Source organism: Salvelinus sp. IW2-2015, linkage group LG16 (assembly GCF_002910315.2).
Source record: "Salvelinus sp. IW2-2015 linkage group LG16, ASM291031v2, whole genome shotgun sequence".
Lineage (NCBI taxonomy): Eukaryota > Metazoa > Chordata > Actinopteri > Salmoniformes > Salmonidae > Salvelinus > Salvelinus sp. IW2-2015.
This window is the reverse complement of record NC_036856.1, coordinates 13908456-13923845: the sequence shown is the minus strand read 5'-3', so window position 1 is coordinate 13923845 and position 15390 is coordinate 13908456. Positions and strand designations below refer to the sequence as shown.

At 44.3% G+C, this 15390-nt stretch overlaps 1 protein-coding gene across 1 annotated transcript in view; it reads left to right on the top strand.

Annotated features, from left to right (window-relative positions):
* The window catches only part of polrmt (polymerase (RNA) mitochondrial (DNA directed)), a 93313-nt gene that overhangs the window by 41670 nt on the left and 36253 nt on the right, over positions 1–15390 (top strand). Inside the window, exons 8-15 of the mRNA XM_024003959.2 lie at positions 205–375; positions 495–734; positions 2262–3056; positions 3229–3351; positions 5463–5585; positions 6806–6985; positions 12354–12440; positions 13487–13600. Of these exons, the coding sequence (XP_023859727.1) occupies positions 205–375; positions 495–734; positions 2262–3056; positions 3229–3351; positions 5463–5585; positions 6806–6985; positions 12354–12440; positions 13487–13600 (1833 nt within the window). The remainder of the gene's footprint in view (positions 1–204; positions 376–494; positions 735–2261; positions 3057–3228; positions 3352–5462; positions 5586–6805; positions 6986–12353; positions 12441–13486; positions 13601–15390) is intronic.

The window sequence follows — 15390 nt, the reverse complement described above, 5'->3', positions numbered from 1 at the left end:
GTTGAATTTGACTTTCCGCAATGTTCTTCGCTCGGATCCCTCAGGTAAAACCCACTGAATCCCAGCAGTATCTATGACAGTGGGTCCTATAGACTTCTGGTGTATTTAGAGTTCAGGGTTGAGGTTTATTTAGCAACTTTGTAGCATTGCATAAAATGTAATTCTATAAAATACGGATAGTCTGTGGTCTTTGTCTGTGGTCAGAGTCTGTCCAACCTGCCTCCCAGTGGGGAGTCTCTCCACATCCTGGCCAAGGAGATAGGCAACCGGGTCCACAACATGTTCTGCATCCGCACGAAGGGACACAATCAGATGGTGGACAAGCTTAGCCATATCTACAATGAATATACTGAGCTACTGGCCAAAGACTCTAAGGTATGACACTCCTCCACATCTGGTCTTTATCTGTTCTTTATCTGCATGCAATTAGAAGACGTATAAAATAATTGACCTACTGTTTGACTTAAAGAAAACCTCCTTACTGTGCCTTGCAGGAGTTTGACGTATTGCCTAGGGAGCGATGGTGGAAGCTGGAGGCGGAGCATAGCTCTGGTCCCTCCCTGCTGGGGGACGAGACCCACTGGCCTCACATGGTGGTGGTGGAGCTGGGTACCTACCTGGTGGACCTCATGGTCAAGCACATGAAAGTGAACAGCGACATCCTCAGCTCTGTCTACGACCGAAAGCTCATCCCTGTGCTCTACCACATGTACACCTTCCGCAGTAACAAACAGGTAAAGAATATACTAGAGTGGAATTGTTAGTTGAAGTGATTTTATGCCAGTTATTTTCTCCCAATTTATTCACCCAATTTCCCAGGCTTAGTGTTGGTTCCTCAGCTCATGCCTTAATCTTCACGTCGGCATTTATGAGCGAAATCGATCAGTAGTGCAGCAGTGAAAAGCAGCCAGAACATAACAGGTGACCTTGGTTTTGGACAGGGCTGTCTGTCATAGCTTCTCCATCTGTCTTCAGCTCTCCTCTCTCAGCTCAGCTCCCTCATATTACTCTCTGCCTGCACGGTCTGGCTCATAGGCATATGAATTATAAAACCGCTTTCCCTGCAAGAGTGGACGGTGGTGCAGTTGAGTAAGACGAATGGCTTCCAAACTAATCCTTTTTCTACTGTCCCCTTAATTGGCTGGCTGATTTACTGTCCTGGGATAACTGACAAGGAAATGAAGACACTTTCTATTTTGTCCTCCGAGGCCTCGTTCCTGGTGGGGGGGGGGGGGGAAGCACCTGCCGGCGTCTCAACCTGGTGGACTTGATGTGCTTTGACAGTGGAGTCCACTGGGTTTCGAAGCTTATCTCTGGCCACCCATCCTTCTGCTGTGCTGGGTCAGAGGGATAGAGAGTAGGCCAGCAGGGGTGCAGCCTAATGATTTTACAGCATGCACAGTTAGGCTCTGCCTGGTTGATGGACTGAATCTGTTATAATATCTCTCTCTCTCTSTTTAGCTCTCTCTGTGCACTCTTGGTTTATACTGTAGTGCTCTACAATGCTGTTTCTGTCTGTCTGGGTTTGGATGGTGAAGCCTTTCAGGGAGTAGTTAGTTCATCTCCGGCTGTCACGTGATTAAAACTGCTATGAACTGGGTTCCCGAGTGGTGAAGCGGTCTAAGGCACTGCATCACAGAGATAGAGGCGTCACTACATACCTGGGTTTGATTCCAGGCTGTGTCACAACCGGCCGTGATCGAGAGTGCCATAGGGTGGCGTGCAATTGGCCCAGCGTCGTCCGGGTTAGGGGAGGGTTTGGCCGGGGTGGCTTAACTTGGCTCATCGTGCTCTAGCGAATCCTTGTGGCAGGCCGGACGCCTGCAGGCTGACCTCGGTTGTCAGTTGAATGGTGTTTCCTCTGACACATTASTGCAGCTGGCTTTTGGGTTAAGCGGGCGGGAGTTAAGAAGCGTAGTTTGCTGGGTCATATTTCGGAGGACGCATTACTCGACCTTCGCCTTCTGAGCCTGTTGGGGAGTTGCAGCAATGAGACTAGATTGAAATTGAGGAGGAAAATGGGGTAAAAAATTATAAATAAAACTTCTATGAACTAGACACCTTAGCTGAAGCCATGATTAATGTGTTGTCACAGCAAATAAGCGTGCCTGTTTTACTGAAGCTTAATTGAAACTTAATTGAAACTGAAGCTTAATTGAAGCTTAAATTCAGCTCTGTTTTGAGCATATATTTGATTGGACTGGTACTGGATTTGTATGATTTGTATTTAATTAGATCTCTCGTGTTGTGATTGGCTCCAGGTCGGCTTCATCAAGCCGCACCCCATCCTGACGCAGATGCAGCAGGACGCCATGGACACCACGCTGACCTTTGACTCCTACGTGATGCCCATGCTGTGCCCCCCCGTGCCCTGGACCTCYTCTAAATTCGGAGCTTACCTCCTCACCCCCACCAAAATGATGCGTGCGGTGGAAGGCGCCAACCAGCATGAGATCCTGCTGGAGAAGTGCCAGGATGCTGACCTCCATGCCGTGCTGGACTCCCTCAACCAGCTGGGCAACGCGGCCTGGAGGATCAACCAGCCCCTGCTGGACATCATCATCTCCATCTTCAATGACAAGGGTAGCGAGAAGCTGGACGTCCCGCCYCCCAACTCCGAGGCTCCTAAGATTCCCCGCTACAACCAGCAGGACTCGGCCACCTTCACCTCTGCCGAGAAGGCCCACCTGAAGAGGGAGGTGGTTAATGCCAAGAAGAAGTGCAGTGAGATGCACAGCCTCAGGATGGATGCCCTCTATAAACTCTCCATCGCCAACCACATGAGGGACGAGGTCTTCTGGTTCCCCCACAACATGGACTTCCGTGGGCGCACATACCCGTGCCCGCCCTACTTCAACCACCTAGGCAGCGATGTGACCAGGGCCGTCCTGGTGTTTGCGGAGGGGAAGCCCTTAGGGCCGGGCGGGCTGGAATGGCTGAAGATCCACCTGGTCAACCTGACGGGCCTGAAGAAACGCAGCTCGCTGGCTGGCAGGCTGGAGTACGCCAACTCCATCATGGACGACATCCTGGACTCTGCAGACAACCCCCTCATCGTCAGTCTGCTAACAATGTTTTCTGTTTCTTATCATACTGTTGGAGCTCGTAGATTGAGATTATTATTCTACCCACTGGGAGATAATCGAACCGTTGAGTAGTAATGTTGTGTATCTAGTACTGCATTGTCTATGAGTATCTAGTACTGCATTGTCTATGTTTCCACGGCAGGGTAAGAAGTGGTGGCAGAATGCAGATGAACCCTGGCAAACCCTGGCCTGCTGTATGGAGATAGCCAACGCCGTCAGGTCACCTGACCCCACACACTTCATCTCCCACTTTCCTGTACATCAGGTAATGACGTTGACCTCTAACCCCTACCACTTGACCCTCCATGTAGATCTGAAAGGATTATATAGGTACAGTTGAAGTCAGAAGTTAACATACACTTAGGTTGGAGTCATTAAAACTCGTTTTTCAACCACTCCACAAATTTCTTGTTAACAAACTATAGTTTTGGCAAGTCGGTTAGGACATCTACTTTGTGCATGACACAAGTCATTTTCCCAACAATTGTTTACAGACGGATTATTTCACTGTATCACAATTCCAGTGAGTCAGAAGATTACATACACTAAGTTGACAGTGGCTTTTAATCAGCTTGGAAAATTCCAGAAAATGATGTCATGGCTTTAGAAGCTTCTGATAGGCTAATTGACACAATTTGAGTCAATTGGAGGTGTACCTGTGGATGTATTTCAATGCCTACCTTGTAACTCAGTGCCTCTTTGCTTGACATCATGGGAAAATCAAAAGAAATCAGCCAAGACCTCAGGAAAAAAATTATAGACCTCCACAATTCTGGTTCATCCTTGGGAACAATTTCCAAACGCCTGAAGGTACCACGTTCATCTGTACAAACAATAGTACGCAAGAATAAACACCATGGGACCACGCAGCCATCATACCGCTCAGGAAGGAGACGCGTTCTTTGGTGCGAAAAGTGCAAATCAATCCCAGAACAGCAGCAAAGGACCTTGTGAAGATGCTGGAGGAAACAAAAGTATCTATATCCACAGTAAATCTAGTCCTATATCGACAGCAAGGAAGAAGCCACTGCTCCAAAACCGCCATAAAAAAGCCAGACTACGGTTTGCAACTGCACATAGGGACGAAGATCGTACTTTTGGTAGAAATYTCCTCTGGTTTGATGAAACACAACCGTGAAGCACGGGGGTGGCAGCACCATGTTGTGGGGATGCTTTGCTGCAGGAGGGACTGTTGCACTTCACAAAATAGATGGCATCATGAGGAAAGAAAATGATGTGGATATATTGAAGCAACATCTCAAGACATCAGTCAGGAAGTTAAAGCAGTCAGGAAGTTAAAGTTAAATGGGTCTTCCAAATGGACAATGACCCCAAGCATACTTCCAAAGTTGTGGCAAAATGGCTTAAGGACAACAAAGTCAAGGTATTAAAGTGGCCATCACAAAGCCCTGATCTCAATTCTATAGAAAATGTGTGGGCAGAACTGAATAAGCGTGTGCGAGCAAGGAGGCCTAGCAACCTGACTCAGTCAGGAGGAATGGGCCAAAATTCACCCAATTTATTGTGGGAAACTTGTGGAAGGCTACCTGAAACGTTTGACCCAAGTTAAACAATTTAAAGGCAATGCTACCAAATACTAATTGCGTGTATGTAAACTTCTGACCCACTGGGAATGCGATGAAAGAGCATTCTACTATTATTTTGACATTTCACATTCTTAAAATAAAGTGGTGATCCTAACTGACCTAAGACAGGGAATTTTTACTAGGATTAAATGTCAGGAATAGTGATAAACTGAGTTTAATTGTATTTGGCTAAGGTGTACGTAAACTTCTGACTTCAACTGTAGGTGTAAGCAATATGGTCATCCAGCCTAAATGGTGTGTTCAGACATCAGTTAGCTTCTGTCTGTTGGCTGGGCTCTGGCTGTGTAGTAGAGCCAGTGGTAGAGCAATCTGCAGGGGTAAGAACAATCGGTGCCCAGTTAAAAGAGCTGAGCAGCCCATTGACCTTGTCTTTCTCTGCTGCTTCAGGACTCCATCCATGGCCACGGTTAATCTTTTATTTGCCACTCCAATAAAAGTTGCTTGCTTATTTGCTCTCTATTTTCCTTTCTATTCTTTTCGAGTCTCTCTCTCTCTCTGTCTGTCTCTGTGAGAAGTCAAGGTCCAGATGTTTTTTGGAATGAGCGTAGTAATTTGACTGGTACCTAATTGTCTGTTACTCTAGCCTCGGGAAAATTATAATCTGTGGGCTATGTCATTGTTGAATGAAACGAATGCTGCCAGCAGTATCACACCGCCTACTCGACTCCATCCACCAGTCTTGTGATCTGTTATAGGGTTCCATCTCTCTCTCTTTCTCTGTCTCTCTCTGTCTCTCTCTCTCTCTGTCTCTGTCTCTCCTCTCCCTCAGGATGGCTCGTGTAACGGCCTGCAGCACTATGCAGCCCTGGGTCGAGACGTGATTGGTGCCACCTCTGTGAACCTTATTCCCTGCGAGGAGCCCCAGGATGTCTACAGCGGGGTGGCACAGCAGGTCAGTCAGCCTGGGCACCAGAGGGCGCAGTGGGAAGGGGTTCTAGTTAATGCTGGGGTGGTTGAATCACCATTCCCTTACCACCTGATTCAGATGGGTTGGGTTAAATGCGGAAGACACATTTCAGTTGAGTGCATTGTAGTAAAACTGACTAGGTATCCCCTTTTCCCTTTCCCTTATACTGTAGTAATAACACCAACGGTCAAAACAGCTTGGCTGTAATGCCCAAATTCATGTTCTATTTAACTTCCTATGTCCTTGATGAGTGTCTTACATTATTGAGCTTCTTTATTCATTTACTTGAGTGGTTGGACTCCTAGGGAATGACAGTCTACCTGTTATTTTTCCTTAGAACAGTCTATAATAACAGCACCTGCTCTCCTCAGCCTTACATCAGGCTTACTTTGCCTCTTTGCCCCAGAGCACCTCTTTGCCCCAGAGCACCTCTTTGCCCCAGAGCACCTCTTTACCCCAGAGCACATCTTTGCCCCAGTTCCTGCAGAACAGAAGGCACAGCCCAAGGATTCTGCTCTGAACATGCGGCTCATTTTAAGGGGAAATAATTTGAGGCTAATAGTGAGCCTATTGATTTTAGCACCGGTGAGAGTGGAGAGTGTTTATGCTGTGATAAAAAAGCACAGTGCGACCATGCCAAAAACATCAAGCCTCATTTAACTGGAGCAGCAGAGTACATTGAGGAGTTCTCAATGAACTGGGCTGCCCGTCAGAATAGTGCTGTGTCAGTGCTCTCTCCTACCTCATTGTCCACTCACCCCTGGGAGCTCTGATTAGAAAGCAGCTGATGAAATCATCTCCGCTCTGAGTCCTAGGGAGGAGAAACACCTCCTGTACACACAGGGCCCCAATCATCCAGGTTACAATGTTTACAGGAAGTATACACCCGGTGTAACTTTAAAGTGATTGCAGTTCATTGATTCAGACTGTACACTTATATAACTAGTACAGCAGGTTCTGTACAGGCTAAACAGCCAAATGCTGCCTAAGCAATTGCTCTATTGAGGCAGTGTGGTAGCTGTGTCGCAGGCACTGACAGTCTAAATCATTGTATTGTCTGTAGCACACTGAGTCAATGTGGTGCTCTTATGCTCCCAAATAATGCTCTGTGCCTGTCAGAGTCAGTGAATGATACTATTGTGAGTCAGTGCGATTCCCTTTGGACAAGATGACAATGTGTTTGGTGCTCTCTGTGGGTTTTCTAGGTGGAGGAGTTCCGTGCGCGGGATGCGGAGAAGGGTCTGAAGGTCGCCCAGGTGCTGGAGGGCTTCATCAGCAGGAAGGTGGTGAAGCAGACGGTGATGACGGTGGTGTACGGCGTGACGCGCTACGGAGGACGCCTCCAGATAGAGAAGAGGCTCAAGGAGATTGATGACTTCCCCAAGGTAAGGCCTACCAGTAGCCTCCAGTACCTCAGTGAGGACAATAAAGATTGGTTCCATTTATCCATCCTCGGGTGTTGGCTAAGCTATACCATTATACTAGTGTATACCAATACCACGGTAGTATCACGGTACCAAAACGTCATGCTACTTATGATACCAGCATTTTAGAATACCGTAGTACCATTTTATATGATACTACCAAATTTTCGTCCCCTACTGATCTAAAGAACCTGCTGGAGCCTGTTATAAAATGTTTATATATTCAGTTGAATTGAAGCGACAGCCACCAGTCTCTGGTATGCGCCGGTCCAATAATATACACTTCACTTTCATGTTGCAACTGTAATCAGCCAGCAGTATCCCCTTCCAGCCATCACTGACCTGCTTGTCTCCGTCCACTCTTCCTGCATCTGTTCCTCCATCCATTTTGTATATAATTTAGGGATGCAGACCCTGATGAGTCTTCTGGTGTTACATTGGAGCAGCGCGCAGAGCGTGCAAAGTTGACATGATTTCATTGACTGTTACCAAGAGCACAGGCTCGTCTTAGTAGACTGCAGGTTCACTGTCATGCGCAGCCTCTGAGTGCCTGAGAGGGGAAATGGACAGGCATGCTTGCAGCTTTACAGCAAAGAAATGGCTTGTCTCTAGCTTAAACGGTTAAAAAGAATATGACCCATAATAACGGAGATAACTTTTATTCTTTCTATCGGGATTCATGAGCATTTTACATAATTTCACAAACAATGTCACGGGCCGTTTTAAACTAATCCTGGGTTGCAAATGATTGGTTTGATAACAAACAACGTTGTTTAGTCATGTTACCTAGCTAGCTAACAACTTGGTAACTTGACAGTAGGTCTATGCAAATTTGATTGGCACAGGATGGGGAAAAAGGGTCTGCTACACATGAGATGTGCTTCAAAGGTAGGATTTGTAAGCCTAAACTATTTTAAAAATCTCTCTTTCTGGTGCTCCTTAAATTCTGTTTGGTGTTAAACATTTTAAAAGTTGGGAGCATTGTGTGTATGAGCAAATCAGCCATTCTATGCAGTATTCAATTATACAGTGTGAAGTTAAATTCAACGTGATGTATTGAGTAGAAATGTGAATTTAAGTGACAGGTTTTTGCGTAGCACATGCGCAGAACGTTTAGAAAACATGAATAAGCGTCTGGGGGCGAACAGGACATTAGGCCACTCAGATTTTTCGATACTACTCGATATTGTGATACTTGGACTGGTATCGTAAGTAACATTTTGGCATCGTGACAACACTACATTATACTGCTGTAAAGTAACTGCCACATATTAGCTGTTATTGTAGCTGTTTTGTTATTTGTTTTTTAGTTTTAACCTTTTATTTAACTAGACAAGTCAGTTAAGAACAAATTCTTATTTACACTGACGGCCTACCAGGGAACAGTGTGTTAACTGCCTTGTTCAGGGGCAAAACGACAGATTTTTACCTTGTCAGCTCGGGGATTCGATCCAGCAACCTTTCGGTTACTGGTCCAGTGCTCTAACCACTAGGCTACCTTCTGCACCATTTGACCACTTCAAATCCCCAAAGAGAGCTGTTGTTGGTTTTATGATGTCACTATGAACTTTCTAGATGAATACTTAACAGTATTATATAACAATCTCCTATATCATATGACTGTGTTACGAGAAATGGCATACACAGCGATACATTCCCATGTGTGTCATACTGATGACTGATGTCATTCACTGTATATCCGTCTATGATAGCCATTGATTTTATTGATCTTTAGGTACTTCACACAAGCATGTAGGCCTGTTATAATACAGTAGCAAGGGTGCAACTTTCACTGGGGACAGGGGGGACATGTCCCCCCCAACATTCAGAAATTCAATTRCTGTCCCCCCTAGAGTTTATTTTCTCATAGCCAGAGAGATGTTAACACTTGTAATTAGTTCAACAGGGAATCTGGGAACAGTGTAATGGGAAATGATTACTACAGTGGAACAGCTGGGGAAACCGTCTGATCATACTGAGATTTATATACCACTGTAATGTGACGATCGTACTTCTCATAACCTTTTAGTTCAACGCAGCAATATCACCATGAATTTAATACCCCTATTCTCAGTAAAATTCTATGCCAAAATCATTGATACCTATACAAATGGTAATTGTCTCCTCATAACCTACTGTATTATGGTAAGTGATAACAGTAGAGAAAGCCCCCCCCCCCCAGTTGATACAATCATACAGTTGAGTATGTAGATGTGGTGGTTGGGATGTCAATAGTTACAGTGGAGTCAGGGGTAATGAGAGTGCTGATGGCAGTTCCGTGGCCTCACAGCCTGTCTAAGGGGCCCTGTGGTAGGGTCCAGTAAAACCTCTGTGCTCCCCCAACAGCAGAACTGGGAAGGAGTTGGGATAGACAGGCAGCAGCTGGGAGCTAGTGGCACCACACACTGATATCCATTTTTTGTTTCTGCTTATAATTTCCGACATTTTGGTAGGCTATGTGTTAGTCGACTTGTCTATAATTAGATGGGGCTTCTCTTTTGTCATTATGTTGCCCTAGAAGACTAAATAAACCTTTTGCGCAACAGAATAATGTAATAGATCGATATTATTAATTATTCAATTTTTTTGAAATTGGTKAAGTTTTCTCTGTCATCTTTCGCGAGCAAAAACGTCTAGGGACTGGCYAGAAAATAGAATAATGCAACAAAAAAAACGGGAAAGATTTTCTGTGCAAAATGTCCTAATGACATCAGTTTAACCGGTGGTAAGGAGAAAGAAAGCTGTGAAAACGACCCAATGTCTTTCTAATAAGATTTCAGTTCGGCTTAGATGCATATTTTATGTGGTTAAAATACTATCCGATTTTATGACACTGTTATGATAAAGACAGCACCTCTGCAGATGGTATAGAACTGAGCATTGCATTCTCTCAAGATGCAGAAAAAAAGATATCATATTTCTCCAGTCCAGTCCAAATTTTGCTTACATTTGGTGTATCATTTTACTCGAAGAAATGCTTAATTCTGCAGGAGTTATTATTGAGGCTATGGCCTTATTCGCACAGGACTAGTATTACTAGAGAACGTTCTTTCTCTTTTTTCTATTATTTTACAGATAACGGAAGGCTGGAGTTTTTTTTTTTTCTATGCGTGAAGATATTTCAACAAGTCCATGCGATAACAGGCTACACTTATCTCGAGCTTGGTTACCAAGTTTCTAAACCTTACCAAACCATCTTTGATATAGTGTCGCCATTATATTTGAAATGAGCAAGTGTGATGATAATCATTAGGATATTTTAGCGATCTGCAGTAGAAGATGTCCTACTTGCCACCCAGCCTTCATATGTGAGCTAAACAGTTAACTTGGTATGCACTTGGTATGCGTTTTTAGGTTATGGATGAGGAAGTGAAATTGTTCCAAACGTTGTATGCTGCTTTGCGATCTATTAACAGCAAGGGTTGCATGAAATAGACGCAATATTTTTTAATGATGCATTTGGCGATGTTCAATTAATTTGCACAAAAGTATTCACTGTGGAAGTTGATACATGTAGGCCCTTCATATATAGACTATGCACTTCATTCAATTTACCCAATCACTTATTGTTTTCTTGCTCAAACCGCGAGCAAAACCTGTCAAACCCAGACATGTATCTCAAAACACAGGGATGTCTATTCGCACGGGACTAGTATTATCAGAGGACTTTGGAGTTTGCCAAAAAACAATAGGTTATTCTGGTTAGTCAATGTCCAGATAAGACCTGAAGTTTAAGTGTATGCAATAATACTAGATAGCCTAAAATAATTAAATAAAACCTCAATGTAGCCTATATAAATTGCACAATAATTATACATGTATGGATTTATTAAGGTATCGTTTCTCTTTATTCAACCCTCCCGCCACCCACCCGCCCTTCAGCCACACAATATTTAATGACCCTTAAACCATCTGCGCCTATCAACTAGGGCTGAGCAGTTTTACGATATACCGGTATTGATGCACAGACCTTCTTACGTTTTTACTTTACCTTCTATAACTGTATTTGAATGTTTGGTTTGTTGAATATGATATGCCATGTGTAACGCCCATTTTTATAGTTTACTCCGCTACTTGAGTCAGCTCTCTCTGCTCTCTCTCTCTCTCTCTCCATGCCACTTTCCACACAGACCTAGCCCCCCCCCATCACTCAAGGGGCACATTTGTTGTTCCTCGACCACAAGACACTTGCATTCAGTCTGCATGGTCAATGCAGCACATGCAACAATGTTGATGACAACGATGTTGTTTCCACTTTGCTTCTTAATATAAACTCACTAGAGTTCTATAATTACACTATTACTTTGTGTTTCTTACATCTGCAAACGGCTAGTTTATTTTCTGAGCAAGTTGGGCCTAAATCGTGTTAGCCGCTAATGCTAATAGAGCAAACATAATTAGCTATACAGCTTGATAATACCGGTGATGGTGTAGACCTAAATCAGCATGTTGTTTGTGCAACAGTATCTTCTAAATCAAAAAGGAATATGCGATGCAAGAATATGTTAGCTACATGAAGTAGCTAAGAGAAAACATTCAATGTAGCCAAAGGTTATAGGGTTCACTAGGAAAAACGTATCAACACTTTGGTTCCTACCTTGTCACAATAACTCCTCCCTGGCATTTTCATTCGTTGTCATGTCAAACAGCACTGTATTCAAAGTGCCCACTATTATATTCTAACTATAGAATTAGAATAATCATTCTATTTCCATGATTCCAACAGTTCATCCAAGGCTTTTGCTCTAAATCGCATCATTTTGTTAAAAATAAAGCCTTTACAAAAAATAAATAAATAAAGCCTTTACAAATTTTTTAAAAATAAATGTAAATGTAAAATAAAGCCTTGATTGTTTGCCCATATCGTGCAGCCCTACGTGGAAATTKTCAAATGAGTGCAGGAAATACAGAAATATATGAAAATGCTGAAAACTATTTTTGGTTGAATTGAACAGTATAAAACAATCAGAATGGAGAAAGACCCATTGAAATTCCTTAGAATGTATGTGTTGCCACCCTAGGGTCACGCACTACTCATAAAACAAATGTAGAACTTTTATTATTCAAAACGTTAAATATTGTCATTCCGTCCAATTAAAAAAAAATATATACTGTGATATGATATTTTGGCCATATCGCTCAGCCCTAATACATGCATCAATCCATTAATTGTATGGAACAGACCATAATTTACCTTGTGGAGTTCCTCAGGGTTCTGTACTTGGTCCATTTACTCTTTTTGAATATGTGCAAATAAATTAGTAAATAATGTGCTCGATTTGGATATATGTATTGTCCTGCCATTGAGATGTGTGTGTTGTGATTGCAGGAGTTTGTATGGGATGCCTCTCACTACCTGGTCCACCAGGTGTTCAGCAGTCTGAAGGAGATGTTCACCGGCACTAGAGAGATCCAGGTACACGACACACATTACTAATATATCCATTTACCTGCTGCATATGCAGTCTCCACAGTTCACCCAGCGCGCAAAATGAGTGTGTGAACTTGTTAATAACGACTAATTGACTTTACTATTAGCGCAATAGCCGTGCTCGTTCATCATTTTCATCCCCTTTATAGTTCACATACATTTAGGACGACATTCACCAGCACCTGGTACGGTCTCATAAATTAAAACCATAGGAGTGAGAATGATCAGGGTATCTTAAGGACCCACCACCCACTGTTTCTATTAGCTCACCAGGGGGTGAGGGCAGACATGAAATATCCCCCCTTCGCCTCGCCCCTGCTCCTGGTTCATCTCTAAATGGGTCGGGTCCTGCTGGGTCTACACAGCAGTGGCTCAAGGAGAGAGCAGCAGTGGTTAAGTACATGATCAATCCCTCTCTCCTCTTCCCCTCCTCTCCTCTCTGCCTGGGTAAGGGAGGAGAAAGAGGAGCGAGGGAGAGAGAAAGTGGGCCACAAGGAACACGGACAGTCTGATGAATGGGCAGTGGATGATGACCTCTGGGACGCTAATATGGCTTCCATTCCTAGAGAGTGAATCTGTGTGAGAGAGTGAACAGACTCAGCAACAGCCAGCCCAGCACTGTAATGTGTCTAGTGTAATGTTCTACTGTCTGCAAGCAACAACTGTCCACCTGTTTATACGAAAACGCTGTTGGCACTGGATAGAAGTAATCACAGAAGAAGCTGCATCTAAGTTTAACCTGATCATACTTTCAAGCTGCTGAGTGAATGTAATGTCTATTTTCTAAAAGCTTCCTCAATTTCACAAACATCCTAATTTGAGCAGAACATAGTCCATATGTACTCACCAGTCAACAGTAGATGACGAAAGTGATTTGAATCCCCTAGCTCTGATGTGTATCTACAGTAGCTGGCAGCAGAGCAGTTGCATGCTGTGACCTGTGAGTGGTGTTTTAAGTGTCCTACTTAAGTTTCACTGAGTGACCACCTCTCCTCCCATTAGCTAACCCGTGGCGGGGCCCTCTGTTTCAGGACTGGCTGACGGAGAGCGCCAGGCTCATCGCTAAGTCAGGCAGCACGGTAGAGTGGGTGACACCCCTGGGCCTTCCCATCATCCAGCCCTACCACCGCAGCCGGACACAGATGGTAAGAGTAAATGTCACTTACTCTAGATACTTAAGATGTTGCTTAGTTGGAGCTCAGAGAAGCATAAAGAAATAAGTATATATTGAACATCTTACACCCAAGCGGTGATCCTTCTTTTGTGTCTTACTACACTTGTGTTTACAGTAAAGGCACCCTGTGCTGCTGCACTGTTATACAAGCTCATACATGTCAACTTTGCCCTTTTTAAAAGAAAATATGTGCGTATTTATACAATATACAGTACCAGTCAAAGTTTGGACACCTACTCATTATGTCAAGTTGTCTGGATGTCCTTTGGGTGGTGGACCATTCTTGATACACACGGGAAACTGTTGAGCGTAAAAAAAACAGCAGCGCTGCAGTTCTTGACACAAACCGGTGCGCATGGTAGCTACTACCATACCCCGTTCAAAGACACTTAAATTGTTGTCTTGCCCATTCACCCTCTGAATACACAATTCATGTCTCAATTGTCTCCAGGCTTAAAAATCCTTCTTTAACCTGTCTCCTCCCCTTCATCTACACTGATCGAAGTGAATTTATTAAGTGACATCAATAAGGGGTCATAGATTTCAACTGGTCAGTATATGTCATAGAAAGAGCATGTGTTCTTAATATTTTGTGCACTCAGTCTGTGTTCTYTAGACTAACCAATCTGGCTGTGTTCACCATTAATGCCAGTCTTATGTTATCTGGAGAGGTCATGAAAATAACAAGCAGACTAGGGTCCCTTGTAAGGTCCCTTTTCCCCCCTAATTGAGACAGTGTCTCTCTGTGAGCTTGTTGTTTGGCTATAGTGGTGTGTCGTGAGCTGGTAGAAGGGCCTAAAAGCAGTAGCCAATTACAGGGCTCTCTTCACCTCACCTGACCTCTGCTGACCTCACTGACAGACAGGGGCGGCGGCCTCTGAAAGGTCTCGTGCTGCCTCGTGGTCTTGTGAAACAATAAGCCAGCTGCAGCAGTGGCTTTGCATGCTCCCTCTCTTCCTCCTCCTTCTCCACCCCTTTCCTTCCCCCTCTTTCTCTTTTGTCTATTCTCCCCTTCTCTCTCATCTGCCTCTCTGCCTGCCAGGCAGTATTAAGAGCCAGAGCCCGAGCTCAGAGGTGGTTGTGTTGTGTGGAAGTTTAGGCAGAGCTGCTTCTTCTCACTTCTGCTGAAAGCATCTGGCTGCACATCTGTCTCACTGGCACCGAGGTCTCTGTAGCATTTAATGGCACTGAGCTGGCCAATATACATCCTGTGGTCAACACTGGCACTGGTTCCACCAACACAAGCCTCTGGAGAAGGGTGTAGCATTAGGGCACCTGAAATTGAGAGATGCTTAATGTTGGCTATGTATGCATGCGTGTCTTTGTTCTTTTGCCACATGTTTTACATTTCAAATGTCATTCAAATCCAAGGAAATGTGTAACCGCCATTTTGTCTTTGTGCCTGACACCGCCTTGTGGTTGAACAGGAGGGTGTGGCAGGGCTTCCCTGTTCCGAACACATGAACCAGGTAATGGGCAGAGGGCACACTGACTCTACTGTTGCAACAGCTCGGCTCATCATCACTGCAATGCAGAGAGTGCTGTGACTTCTCTACCCTTTCTTGTCCTCTACTCTCTCCTCTCGTCCTCCAGAATAGAGTGCACCACCACCACCAGGCCTCTGTCTGTCCTTCAGGACTGTGCTGTCAGTCAGTCAGACAGCAGTGATGTCAGATGGCACCCTAATAGTCTGAGTTAATCTGACGGCTAGTATTCTGCTGCCCACCGGGACAGAGGTGCTGCTACTGCTGCTTCTGTGAC